The 14,161-nt window shown below is 40.7% G+C and overlaps 1 protein-coding gene across 1 annotated transcript; it reads left to right on the top strand.

Moving 5' to 3' along the window:
- Positions 1 to 277: 277 nt before the first annotated feature.
- On the top strand, positions 278 to 13,592 carry LOC139580445 (1-acyl-sn-glycerol-3-phosphate acyltransferase epsilon-like). Its single transcript, XM_071409119.1, has 8 exons — positions 278 to 1,055; positions 2,117 to 2,186; positions 2,351 to 2,466; positions 2,982 to 3,071; positions 3,765 to 3,855; positions 8,632 to 8,793; positions 10,916 to 11,039; positions 11,563 to 13,592. Exons 1-8 carry the CDS (start codon positions 837 to 839, stop codon positions 11,786 to 11,788), a joined length of 1,098 nt encoding a protein of 365 aa, XP_071265220.1. The 5' UTR covers positions 278 to 836; the 3' UTR covers positions 11,789 to 13,592.
- The last annotated feature ends 569 nt before the right edge of the window (positions 13,593 to 14,161 follow it).

Here is a 14,161-nt window from a genome sequence, read left to right on the forward strand (position 1 = left end):
CAAACTGATACAGGGACCAGACTAGTGCTTTCATCCATTTGACATTGTCAGTCGTTTACCTTCAAGATATACTGCAGATCACATATCAGACACACACTACTACCAAAATAGCTTGCAAACTCAGAGCATTTTAAGCAGATCTTGCTTTACTGCGGCGAGCACCTGGCACTGTTATTTTATACCTCAGACTGACACCAGCAAGTTAGCAACTGTCCACTCTTAGCAACCACCACTTCAGAACTCTTCTTTAGACCAATGAGCTTGCAAGATGTTGGTAAGTGGCTTACGAGTTACGCCCCATTACACCATGGAGTCCATGGTAGAGGCAGTTTTTGAATCGAAGTTAAAACTTAACTGTGGGCCAAGGAGAACTTAGATTATAAGCATGTAGTTGTGATTTACCAATGTAGTTTAAACCGTTATTTTGTAAGACAGCATTTAATCTTTTGGGTCATGGGTCCGTTGAGCAGTGTTTAGCGAAAGCTTGTAGCTAGCCGCGGCGTAAGCTAACGTTAGCCGTTTAGCTAGTTAAAGTTAGGTGGCTATCGGAGATTCGAGGTCGTTTGCTGGTTGTTACGTTGAACTTTTGCGATATGCATAACATTGACATGTGGTATTACTATAACGTTATGCTTTTTTCTCCATTTGCAACTTCTCACTACGATAATTTGGGGTGGCTGTCAAGCTTCCGCTAACGCGTTAGCTATCTCTTGCTTTGACAGTTTACAAAGATAACGGTCAACAGAGAAGAAGTGAAAGTGCTGTCTGGTATTAATATACCAGATATCTTGTAACGTTAGTTATCGCTACTTGAACAAGCTATTACGCAGTACAGAATGCTGCTCTCCCTTGTTGTGCACACGTACTCGTTGCGGTACTGGTTTCCTGCAGCGGTTATGATAGGCACAGCTCCGGCTTATATACTGTCATGGGGTGCTTGTCGCTTGATTTCGGCTTTCCTACCATCAAGAATATACCGCAGGATGGACGACCACCTCTATAACATCTACCAGAGCCTCGTCCTCTTTTTCTTTGAAAACTATACCGGGGTGGAGGTGAGTAGGCATACATTTCACTTAGTTTAAGGATACACTGACTTACAGCTTGTGAAGTATCTTGTATGGTGACATGTTATTACATGATGTCACCAGAGAAAGATAGTATTAGCTCTAATGGTATGTAGTAAGAGTGTTGGTAGTCATTAGTGCCGGGCTACTTGGCCAGTACTAGAGATCAAAATAATGGCAAATTTAAAGCTGAGAAATTAATGTGGTCTGTATACATATATTAGGCCTATACGAGTCTGGGACATTGCACAAGGCATCCAGTTTTACCTGTGGTATGCTGTTTTTTTCCCGTCTTTTTAAAATTTGATTTAACTAGGCATGTCAGTTAAGAACAAATTCTTATTTACAATGACGGCCTACTCCGGCCTAACCCGGACGACGCTGGGCCAATTGTGCACCACCCTTTGGGACTCCCAATCACAGCCGGTTGTGATACAGCCTGGAATCAGACCAGAGTCTGTAGTGATGCCTCTAGCCTTAGACCACTGCGCCACTCGGTTTATCAGTGTTTGTCTGATCAGTCAAATAGTTAACTTCACAGCCACCCTTTTTTCGTTCATCTTGGTGTTTTCTATTTAAGCCTAGTCTGGTGGTGATTTATTGTGGGTGTTCTTGAATATGGCTCTCATAATGATATAATTGCACATATGCCTACAGTAGGAATACCAGTAGACCCATTGAAGACCTGGAGTTCCGTACTGTTTCAAACATGTTATCTTATGAAGCACAGCAATGCCTCAGGTGTTTGAACAGGTGACAAAGTTTAGACGCTCTTGATTCATTATTAACAGCTTGTATAAGGCTATTAAGATGATGAGAACAGTTTATGAACAAAAAAACTGAGACATGGCTGGTGTGCCATTGGATTTCTCAGTGCCAAGTGGATTTTCCACTACAAAATCCTGGGTGAAAGTCTAATTACAAAGGTTGGCACAAATTCTATCAGTTTGGCAACCACCCAAATTTCTTCCATTTTGTTTCTGATGTCCCTCATTATGCCATTAAGGTGTCTTTTAGGCCTAAAATAGTGCTCATTCCTCCTTCTTTAGATTGTTATTTATGGAGACATACCAAAGAATAAAGAGAATGTGGTCTACCTTTCCAACCATCAATGCACAGGTGAGCTTTTCCTATTCAACAAGATGTTTTACTAATTCATCTCTTTTCATTCTGAGATAAAAGTGTGGCATATGATGTGGTGAAATTGGAGGATTTCATCAGAACGCTGCAGTTTGCACTGCAGTTGGACTAAAACCCTTATTTTCCATTGTCTTGTCATACAGCGGACTGGATCATTGCTGACATGTTAGCCATTAGGCAGAAAGCACTTGGCCATGTGAGATATGTCCTGAAAGATGGTCTGAAGTGGCTCCCATTGTACGGATGGTATTTCTCTCAGGTAATATATTTATGTAAAATATGTAGGCCTTTGTTTCCTTTTTCTGTACGTACTGAGTTTATTACTTATGAATACTTTAGTTATGTACCTTTTTGTAATGTTTTTTTTTTCTTCATCTGAGTGGCAGCCCTCAGGTATAACGTGTGTGTGTGTGTGTGTGTGTGTGTGTGTGTGTGTGTGTGTGTGTGTGTGTGTGTGTGTGTGTGTGTGTGTGTGTGTGTGTGTGTGTGTGTGTGTGTGTGTGTGTGTGTGTGTGTGTGTGTGTGTGTGTGTGTGAAATAACGAATGAAAAATAAATTAACTGAATATGAAATTAGATTAATTTAAATATTATACCTGTAACAACCCCCCCCCCTCCCCCAACAACAAATTATTACACTTTGGTCACTAAAAAATCTGAAAGATTTTTGCACTGTCAAAGATATGTTGTGTGTTGTACTTATTGGTATGATTCATTTAAGCCTGTTTTTTGTACATTTTTTTACCAAATGTTTCATTTTATTTATTTATTTTAGCATGGAGGTGTCTACGTGAAGCGAAGTGCAACGTTTGACGAGAAGGCAATGAAAAAGAAGCTCTCTTCACAGACAGTGTTGGGAACACCAGTAAGTATTTATGGAGCACACTGACAGAAACTGTCTATGTGAATGTTATTTCCTTCCAAAAACCATTACAAAAAAATATATATATATATTTGCATGTTTTTTGCATTGCAGCCTATAACTTTTTACATGGCTGCCAACAAAACGAATGTTTAATACTGTCACTTCATTCAAATGGATTATATTGATGGGCTGTCAGTAAATACCATGAAAATGCTCTTACATTATCCAAATTGTCATTTTTTTAAAGAGCATTGCTATTCTAAAAGATACAAAATACATGAAACCAACTGAAATATTTATAATGGCATTTTTGGTCACTGGCATGTCCCTTCTAAATGTTTCTCTGTGTCTAGTCTATATCAGGAAGGACAGCTATTGCCAAATAACTTTTTCCCAGGACATGAAGATCCACAGCTTGTTGTTTGGTCTTCTGGGCTAGCGTTTTGGCATGATTTTATGACTTGTCTAGTCTACATGACACCCAAGTTGCAGAGTTTTCAGATGTGCAGCTACGGGTATGTAGAGTATAGACAGGGATGTATGAAATGGGTACCAGTCAGTACCTTGATGTCTAGTAACCTTGCTGTAAAACTGTACTCGTATACTACTTATCTTAAGAGCAATGATGTGCTGATCTCCCCTGTAAGACTTCCTGTCCTAACTCCATCCCTGTTTGTTTTGTTTTCTGTGCAGATGTATCTTGTCATCTTCCCAGAAGGAACCCGATACAACCCTGAACTCAAGAAGATGATCAGCGACAGTCAGGCTTTTTCCGCTAAAGAAGGTGCTCTTTCATACTTTCAAATGTAGTATTATTGATTTGGAGGGAGTGTATTCTTGCATGACTAATAGCAAAGCTTTGGGGATGAAGAATGAATGAGGGGTCATGTATGTTAATGCGTTGCAACAGGTACTTCAGGCTCTACAAAGGTTTTTAATACAATTCGCAACATGAAAGCAAAATCCATTTACTATAACAGCAGATACGTTCTACCCACAACTAACTTTTTGCCATCTATGTAAAAATGTCAAGACCCAAGTATTTGTTGACAGCATTAGAGGGGAAGCTTAGACAAAATGAAAAGCCGCCTGGCTGTTTTGTATTTTTTCTCATCGTCAGTGGATTGCTGGTACAGCGCCAAGAGCTTGGCAGCTCCAACCAGTGATCAGGTTTAATGAAATATCCCAGAGGCTGTAGCTTAAAAATTGGGCAAAAGATTAACTTGTGATTACAAAAGTATTTTACTGCTGGCTGATAAGTGATTTATAATGTTGCTAGACCTAATTCGCAAGGGCAAATTTTAATGGTTTAAAAGCTGGTGCATATGACATTTTGTTTAATAATTAGAATATATTAGTTTGGTAGCAGACATTTTGTTTAATAAAGTAGGATTTATTAGTTTGGCAGCCGACTGACTATATTACTTATAGTTTACTATAAGGTACTTATTTTTTTATATTTAAAGTGGAATATTAATAAAAATTAATAATTCCTTGTCTGAGCTTATAACATTTGTCCATCAGATTTCCCAATGAATTGCTTTGGCCCTCACAGCTATATCACCATGTTATGGAGCGTAACATATACACAGTGTGGTACTTGATAAACTGCAGTCCTTTGCGTGCGTAGCTACAGATTTAACTTGAAAAATCTGTCACTGAAATCAAAATGTGAAATATCACCTGCCCCTCTAAGTCCTAGTAAACCGCTCTAGGGATTTGGGCTTGGCACATGACTATATGATCTGCTTGCCGTAAGGTGGGGGGTATAGTAGAGAAAATAATCAAATCAAATTTTATTGGTCATATACAGTGGGGCAAAAAAGTATTTAGTCAGCCACCAATTGTGCAAGTTCTCCCACTTAAAAATATGAGAGGCCTGTAATTTTCATCATAGGTCCACTTCAACTATGACAGACAAAATGAGGAAAAGAAATCCAGAAAATCACATTGTAGGATTTTTTATGAATTTATTTGCAAATTATGGTGGAAAATAAGTATTTGGTCACCTACAAACAAGCAAGATTTCTGGCTCTCACAGACCTGTAACTTCTTCTTTAAGAGGCTCCTCTGTCCTCCACTCGTTACCTGTATTAATGGTACCTGTTTGAACTTGTTATCAGTATAAAAGACACCTGTCCACAACCTCAAACAGTCACACTCCAAACTCCACTATGGCCAAGACCAAAGAGCTGTCAAAGGACACCAGAAACAAAATTGTAGACCTGCACCAGGCTGGGAAGACTGAATCTGCAATAGGTAAGCAGCTTGGTTTGAAGAAATCAACTGTGGGAGCAAAATCCATTAAGAAATGGAAGACATACAAGACCACTGATAATCTCCCTCGATCTGAGGCTCCACGCAAGATCTCACCCCGTGGGGTCAAAATGATCACAAGAACGGTGAGCAAAAATCCCAGAACCACACGGGGGGACCAAGTGAATGACCTGCAGAGAGCTGGGACCAAAGTAACAAAGCCTACCATTAGTAACACACTACGCCGCCAGGGACTCAAATCCTGCAGTGCCAAAAGTTTGCTAGAGAGCATTTGGATGATCCAGAAGAAGATTGGGAGAATGTCATATGGTCAGATGAAACCAAAATAGAACTTTTTGGTAAAAACTCAACTCGTTGTGTTTGGAGGACAAAGAATGCTGAGTTGCATCCAAAGAACACCATACCTACTGTGAAGCATGGGGGTGGAAACATCATTCTTTGGGGCTGTTTTTCTGCAAAGGGACCAGGACGACTGATCCGTGTAAAGGACAGAATGAATGGGGCCATGTATCGTGAGATTTTGAGTGAAAACCTCCTTCCATCAGCAAGGGCATTGAAGATGAAACGTGGCTGGGTCTTTCAGCATGACAATGATCCCAAACACACCGCCCGGGCAACGAAGGAGTGGCTTCGTAAGAAGCATTTCAAGGTCCTGGAGTGGCCTAGCCAGTCTCCAGATCTCAACCCCATAGAAAATCTTTGGAGGGAGTTGAAAGTCCGTGTTGCCCAGCAACAGCCCCAAAACATTTACATTTACATTTAAGTCATTTAGCAGACGCTCTTATCCAGAGCGACTTACAAATTGGTGCATTCACCTTATGATATCCAGTGGAACAACCACTTTACAATAGTGCATCTAACTCTTTTAAGGGGGGGGTTAGAAGGATTACTTTATCCTATCCTAGGTATTCCTTAAAGAGGTGGGGTTTCAGGTGTCTCCGGAAGGTGGTGATTGACTCCGCTGACCTGGCGTCGTGAGGGAGTTTGTTCCACCATTGGGGTGCCAGAGCAGCGAACAGTTTTGACTGGGCTGAGCGGGAACTGTACTTCCTCAGAGGTAGGGAGGCGAGCAGGCCAGAGGTGGATGAACGCAGTGCCCTTGTTTGGGTGTAGGGCGTAGGGCCTGATCAGAGCCTGAAGGTACGGAGGTGCCGTTCCCCTCACAGCTCCGTAGGCAAGCACCATGGTCTTGTAGCGGATGCGAGCTTCAACTGGAAGCCAGTGGAGAGAGCGGAGGAGCGGGGTGACGTGAGAGAACTTGGGAAGGTTGAACACCAGACCGGCTGCGGCGTTCTGGATGAGTTGTAGGGGTTTAATGGCACAGGCAGGGAGCCCAGCCAACAGCGAGTTGCAGTAATCCAGACGGGAGATGACAAGTGCCTGGATTAGGACCTGCGCCGCTTCCTGTGTGAGGCAGGGTCGTACTCTGCGAATGTTGTAGAGCATGAACCTACAGGAACGGGTCACCGCCTTGATGTTAGTTGAGAACGACAGGGTGTTGTCCAGGATCACGCCAAGGTTCTTAGCACTCTGGGAGGAGGACGCAATGGAGTTGTCAACCGTGATGGCGAGATCATGGAACGGGCAGTCCTTCCCCGGGAGGAAGAGCAGCTCCGTCTTGCCGAGGTTCAGCTTGAGGGGGTGATCCGTCATCCACACTGATATGTCTGCCAGACATGCAGAGATGCGATTCGCCACCTGGTTATCAGAAGGGGGAAAGGAGGAGATTAATTGTGTGTCGTCTGCATAGCGATGATAGGAGAGATCATGTGAGGATATGACAGAGCCAAGTGACTTGGTGTATAGCGAGAATAGGAGAGGGCCTAGAACAGAGCCCTGGGGTACACCAGTGGTGAGAGCACGTGTCCCCCAGGGCATACCCCCAAAACATCACTGCTCTAGAGGAGATCTGCATGGAGGAATGGGCCAAAATACCAGCAACAGTGTGTGAAAACCTTGTGAGGACTTACAGAAAACGTTTGACCTCTGTCATTGCCAACAAAGGGTATATAACAAAGTATTGAGAAACTTTTGTTATTGACCAAATACTTATTTTCCACCATAATTTGCAAATAAATTCATTAAAAATCCTACAATGTGATTTTCTGGATTTTCTTTTCTCATTTTGTCTGTCATAGTTGAAGTGTACCTATGATGAAAATTACAGGCCTCTCTCATCTTTTTAAGTGGGAGAACTTGCACAATTGGTGGCTGACTAAATACTTTTTTGCCCCACTGTACATGTTTAGCAGATGTTATTGTGGGTGTAGTGAAATGCATGGGTTTCTAGCACCAACAGTGCAGTAATATCGAACAATTCACAACAATGCACACAACCTGAAAGTAAAAGAATGGAATTAAGGAATATTTAAATATTAGGATGAGCAATGTTGGAGTGGCATAGACTAAAATACAGTAGAAAATAATACAGTATATATATATATATGAGATGAGTAAAGCAAAAATATGTAAACATTATTAAAGTGGCCAGTGATTTCAAGTCTATGTATATAGGGCAGCAGCCTCTAAGGTGCAGGGTTACGTAACCGGGTGGAAGCCGCCTAGTGATGGTGCCACTTTATTCTACTAACAACAGGATGGGACAACACATTTGTTATGCAGTAGTAGTTGGTCCCAAAGAAAAACCTGTGGACTTTGGACAGAGTACAATCAAGATTAAATCAGAGGAGAATAACAGGCCTGTTAAATGACCTATTAATTGTGTGTATATATGGTTTTAGATAATTTCTGGTCTCAAATGCAGCCAACAATCTTTCTGATCAGTGATTACAACAACCGGGTGACATTTGGAAGACGTCATTATGGGATAGTTTGACCGTTGTTAATTAAATTTGTCCACTGTTGTCTACCATTCAGTTATGTGAACAAGTCAAGGTTATGTGACCTGATCATTTGAATGGAGGTCTTTATTCCCCAGACACTATACTTTTTCTTGGCATTCATTGAAAGATCCAAGTGAAATGCTGGTACTAGAAACAGTGTCTTGTTTAGCACTGCTATTGGAAACTTGCTATAATTAACATTGCATGTCACCTGGCACAACCAAGAGATTTAACAGCGGCAGGTAGCCTAGAGGTTAAGAGCGTTGCAACCAAACTCCAGTAACTGAAAGGTCCCTGGTTTGAATCCCGAGCTGACTAGGTGAAAAATCTGTCTGTGCCCTTGAGCAAGGCACCGAACCCGAATTGCTCCTCTAAGTGTCTCTGGATAAGATGTAAATGTAAAAAAAATGAACAAATACTCTCCTGTTCATTTCCTTCAGGACTGGCTGTCTTGGACCACGTTCTGACCCCAAGAATGAAAGCCTCGCACATTGCCATAGAAACCATGAGGGACCACCTGGATGCTGTGTATGATGTCACCGTGGTGTATGAGGGAACACTGGGCACAAGCAGTGAAAGACATCCTGCCCCATCAATGCCAGGTATGAGGTTGTTCCAGATAATTCAGTTCTTTCAGGTATTAAGGGGGGATTTTGATGCATGCAATAATCTTCTAAATTCCCACACGCAACTGGAGTTACTCAGTTCATTATCAGTATAACATTGTTTTCCTAATTAAAACAGAAAATAAGTTGGCTTCCTGTAAACAGTGCGTGTTATGTTGTGGTGTTTTTGATTCCTCTGTGTTCCCAAAGTGTTTTTGAAAAGCCTTGGTGTGAAAACATCCTGTTGCTTTCAGGAATAAACAGTGATGTACTGGTAGTAAACAGCATGGGAAGAATAGAAAAGCATGTTTGTCTAAGTACACCTCCTGTTAATTTCCCAGTATTTCACATGTTATTGAGATGACTGTATTGAGGGAAGAAATGATTGGACCGTGTTTGAACTGAAACCAGGAATGTTTTACTCACTGAAACGGTTAACCTTCTTGCAACCAAACTCAATGGGTATCAAATCATTTGGAAATCAAATCTTGTCACCCCTAATCTTTCACCCTTATTGATAAAACACACAAGCATTTGCTCTGATTGGCTGGTGTCCAGGCTATTCCTGGTTTCAAGCTAGGTTGAAATAACAACGGTTAAGACAACGTAATAATTCCATGCAGAAGTGTTTGAAAATAAACAAATTCATTGGACCAGTCTTAGCGCAAAAATGACTGGAGGTGAATGTTTGCACTACAGAAAGTTTGCCATCGAAGTGGAAAATAAACACAGTCTTAGTGAATTTCAGCTAACAGATAGCATACCTGTTTTACTGTCTATTCATTTAAATGTTTTTCAAATTATCTACAGCCAATGCTGGTCACGTTTTCAATAAATCCGCAACAGCGCTGGTCCACTGAATGTGTTTCTTTTCGAATGCTCCGCACCTGCATATTTTTGACCTAGTTATCATGTGAACCCATGTTGATATTAACTGAAATCAAATGTAATATCCATTGAATGACTGATGCAGTGGTTATGGGAGTTTGGTTGAAATTATTCCATGGGAATGTTTCGATGCACGGCCCCAGATTCAGCTGTTTGCTTACTTTTAACGTCAACGTTTCCATGGGAGCTTTCAGCTAAGCTGTCTGACCAGAGTTATTGTTTTGTTATGTACAACATGCGCAGGGATTTTACTTTTCTCTAATCTTGGCTTTTAACCTTCATGTGGCAGGATTCAAAATGCTGCCAGTCCTCAAGACTAATGCCCCTCTTGCATTGATGGAATTATCATGACATCAGAACATGTCAGTGATGTTTGATATAGTGGTTTTAAAATGTCACCTGCGATTAGGACCTCTAATATTTATCAGATGACGCCATGTCTTTCGAACAAAATGGCTCAAGGAATTGAAGACCATCCGAGCATTCATTCTTGTCAAATCAATTCTCGAGAAATTTGACATACGAATCAGAGCTGGTGTGTAATGCGTTTGTCTATCATGAGATAATAGCTCTACGCTTTAGAATCACTGTGCCATCTTGACCTTCTTTAAAAGGCAGGAGTTAGTGTAAATCAACCATGTAATGGATGTTTTCCAATGGGTCACAGGAAAGGCTGACTTCTGTCATAAGTGCTCTCCCTCTGGGGAGGCTCGAGTGACGTGACATGCGGTCTTTGGGCTTTCTTATATCTCAGGAGGCTTTTGTCAAACTATCCAGCTGTTTCTCCATTTCTACAAATTGCCCTCACGAGTGTAGTGTGAGGGATAATGATTTTAATCACAGCTTTACCCTTGTGGATCTGGCTGATTGGATGAGTCATATGAAAATGCCAAATGGGTACTATGATTACGAATAGGCCTATAGGCTAATCTGAGGGCCTGTAAGAAAAACAGAGCAGGCAGGGCTTTTGAGGAGACTATAGTTTCTAAAGCTGGTCATTCAAATCCTGCTCAGATTGTACAGTGTTTTGTAAACACACCTCTGTGGAAGCTGTAGCCACTTAATTCCTGTTTTTGGAGTTAGAGGACGGAAGTTCAGATCCATAAGATACTGTATCTGAACCTACGTAGTGCCTCATTCACAAACACAATTTGATGGCTACGTGGTCTTTGGCTGCTATGGTCTTCCTGATGTTGTTTTCTCTCTCATTCATGTTTTCTCTGTTTGACAGAATTCCTGTGTAAGGAATGTCCCAAAGTTCACATCCACTTTGAACGTGTGGACGTGAAGGAAATTCCTCCGGAGTCTGTGTTTTTCCGCAGGTGGCTGCACGAGAGATTTGAGATCAAGGACCAGTGAGTATCCTCTTTCCACCCTCTCTCTAACCCTGTCTGACATTACGACACTGACCGATGCACCAATTCCACATTTAGGCCAAGGTTGAGTTCATGTTAAGAAAATGTATCTGAAATTAATCTGAAATGCCCGGCAGCACTTCAACTACTCAAATGGTGGACTGCAATATTATGTTTAAGGATGCTGGAGCTAGTCTGCTTTGATAACTAATTTAATAATGTGTTGATGCCCCCACTGCACATGAAGTGTGCACTGACTACGGTTGCAAAATTCCGGTAAATTGCCTGGTTTTACAGAAATCCTGGTTGGAGGATTCTGGATTTTGTGGTTATTCTCACTTAATTACGGGACTCTTTCCACCAGAATTACTGGAAAACCTGGGAATTTTGGGTAAGGTTATTGGAATTTTGCAACCATACCACTTACTAACAATCACAGTTATAAATTGTCATGATTGGCTGATTAGACATGAGCTGGGGATATGCTTTAACTCTAAAGGGAACCTTCTCTCTTTCGCCACAGGATGTTGACTACTTTCTATGAGTCTGAGGATCCAGACAAAAAAGGCAGATTCCCTGGAGAAGGTCAAAGGTCCCATCTGAGCATTACGAAGACGTTGCCATCGCTGCTATTTCTGAGCGGGCTAACACTGCCAATGTTGTTGACAGAGTCTGGCAGGAAACTCTATGTCCGAACCTGGGTGTATGGGACTCTGTTGGGATGGCTCTGGGTGAATGTTAGTCCATAGGAAGCTCATGGTGGTCATCAATGCCATCTGCTATGGCTATGGAAAGACCTTGCCCTTTCACTCACCCATCAGGCAGGGGGCGTATGTTTTTCGAAACAAAGCACTTGTTGCTGTTAAGGTTTGGTTCTTCTAGAATTCTGTCCAAATGGATGGCTCATTGCCTACCTAACAGCTGTAAGAAGAGAGATAGGGAGATAGATAGAGAAGCGGTTTTGTTTCTTGTGCTGCTTCTTCATTGCTCTATGGTTGTGTGCATCAACTTGCAACCAGATAAGGTGAGAAAAATAGAAATGGGGATGTTGTATGTATTTCTTTCCTTGAATTTCCCCCTTTTATCTCAGCCATAAAGTATGAATAGACAGATTTTCTTCCCTATACCGTTTAGCCTATTACATAATTAAATTCTGTGCTTTTGCATATCCAGTGTCCAGCATCCCTTTTCAACATGAGTTTACCAGAGTTAAGGTTCAGCTCTCTGTTTGAGATGATATGCTGTGTTCATGTGCTCTTGGAATTATTAACAACTCGGGACTGAGAAACTCTCAGAATGTTCATAACTCTGAGTTGACAATGTCCAAAAAGTTATTTATGATCATCCAAGTAGGAAATAGGAGAGGGGAGATAACATGTATCGTCCTCTGATCTGTCCAGTAAGATAGTTTAGACTTTCTTATTCTGAGGAGCATGTGAACCCAGCATTAGAGAGCAGATTTAATTTTCAGTACTAATTACAAAGTACTCATTGCAAAAGAGAGTGATTAGTGTTTATTCATTGTCCAATTAATACATTATTGAGGGTGATGGAGTGTTTAGGTCTAAGTGATGGTTACTTAGCCATGTGTTTAAAGTTCTCCTTTTTATTGCCCGGTTACAATGTGTCTGCTGTATATGTGCTTTGTTTGAGTTTTTGCAAAAGTTCCACAAATTGTTGCCAAACTCTATACAAGTGCAGGGGTATCAAACAAGTGTTTTAGTTGGAGGAATGTATCTGTAATCAGGTCAGCTGTACCTGAGGAACCAATATTGTATTTTTTAATTGACCTAAAGAGCTTGTTATAGAGTAATTTTTGTATATGCTGCCTTTGCCATGTTACAGATTACACAAAAGGTAGAGATAGCTATATATTGAGAAGGCCAATTGTAGTGTATCACAATATAGAATTCATATTCCTTTGTTTACAAAGTCAACTGTATATGCGTCACTATTCTAAAAACAGTTATATACTGTATGTCCATCATTTTTCATAATGAAAACAACTTTTTCAACTGTTGTCACTTTACATGTTGGTATTCTTATTTTATTGAATAATTAAAGTGGTCTTCCAATATGGATTAAATTAGCCCATGGTAATTACACCTGCCATACCAAGGTCTCATTTACATATCCTTCCTTTAATAACAATGTGGAATGGCAATAGTTTAAAAACTTTAATTCATTCAATTTATTTTGTTCAATTCTGTCAACTTGATAAAAAAAATAAAGATTGTAAATAATCAAACAATTCTGGTAGACACTATTGTGCCAATTGAACCCAGAAATGTGTGCCTTCTACCAGAGGAGTTAGTCCTCAGCTTCCACCCAGAGGACTGCACTGGGACTCTATCTACTGGACAGCACTGGAACTGTTTTGCACAGCATAGTTTATTGGTGTAATTGTCTTCAGTTATGAGCTTTTGGTGTCAGTAGTATGTGGTTGAATATTGTTTTTAAAGGACTTGATTTTGAGAAACAAAAGTAATATGTTTTAGTTTTTATTTCCTTTTGTAAATAAAGTACCTCTTGGTGTTTCATCAAGTAAGAGTTTATTGTCCATGTTGTCTTTTTCATACTCTGGCGCAAAGCTACAAGTCTTTTTATTCTGTTATTACAGTAATGTGTCATGCTTTTGAATGTCACTGGTCAAAAAATACATTGTGGCTACCAAACACACCCACATACAGTGCAAAATGTTTACCCAATGCCATGGTATAAAATGTTCATAATCACAAATATTGCTATTCCACTCTGTTCCAATGGTATTTTATTATTCACTTTGGAGTTTGTTTCAAGTATAATTCAGTTTTCTTTGAAGTTGTTTATCATACACAACATCTACAAAAGTATGTGGAGGTCCCTTCAAATTAGTGGATTCGGCTAATTCAGCTACACCCGTTGCTGACAGGTGTATAAAATCAAGCACACAGCCATGCATTCTCCATAGACATACATTGGAAGTAGAATAGGCCCTACTGAAGAGCTCAGTGACTTTCAACATGGCACCGTCATAGGACGCCACCTTTACACCAAGTCAGTTTGTCAAATTTATGCCCTGCTTGAGCTGCCCCGGTCAACTGTAAGTGCTGTTATTGTGAAGTAGAAATGTCTACGAGCAA

The sequence above is a fragment of the Salvelinus alpinus genome, chromosome 7, assembly GCF_045679555.1.
Source record: "Salvelinus alpinus chromosome 7, SLU_Salpinus.1, whole genome shotgun sequence".
NCBI lineage: Eukaryota > Metazoa > Chordata > Actinopteri > Salmoniformes > Salmonidae > Salvelinus > Salvelinus alpinus.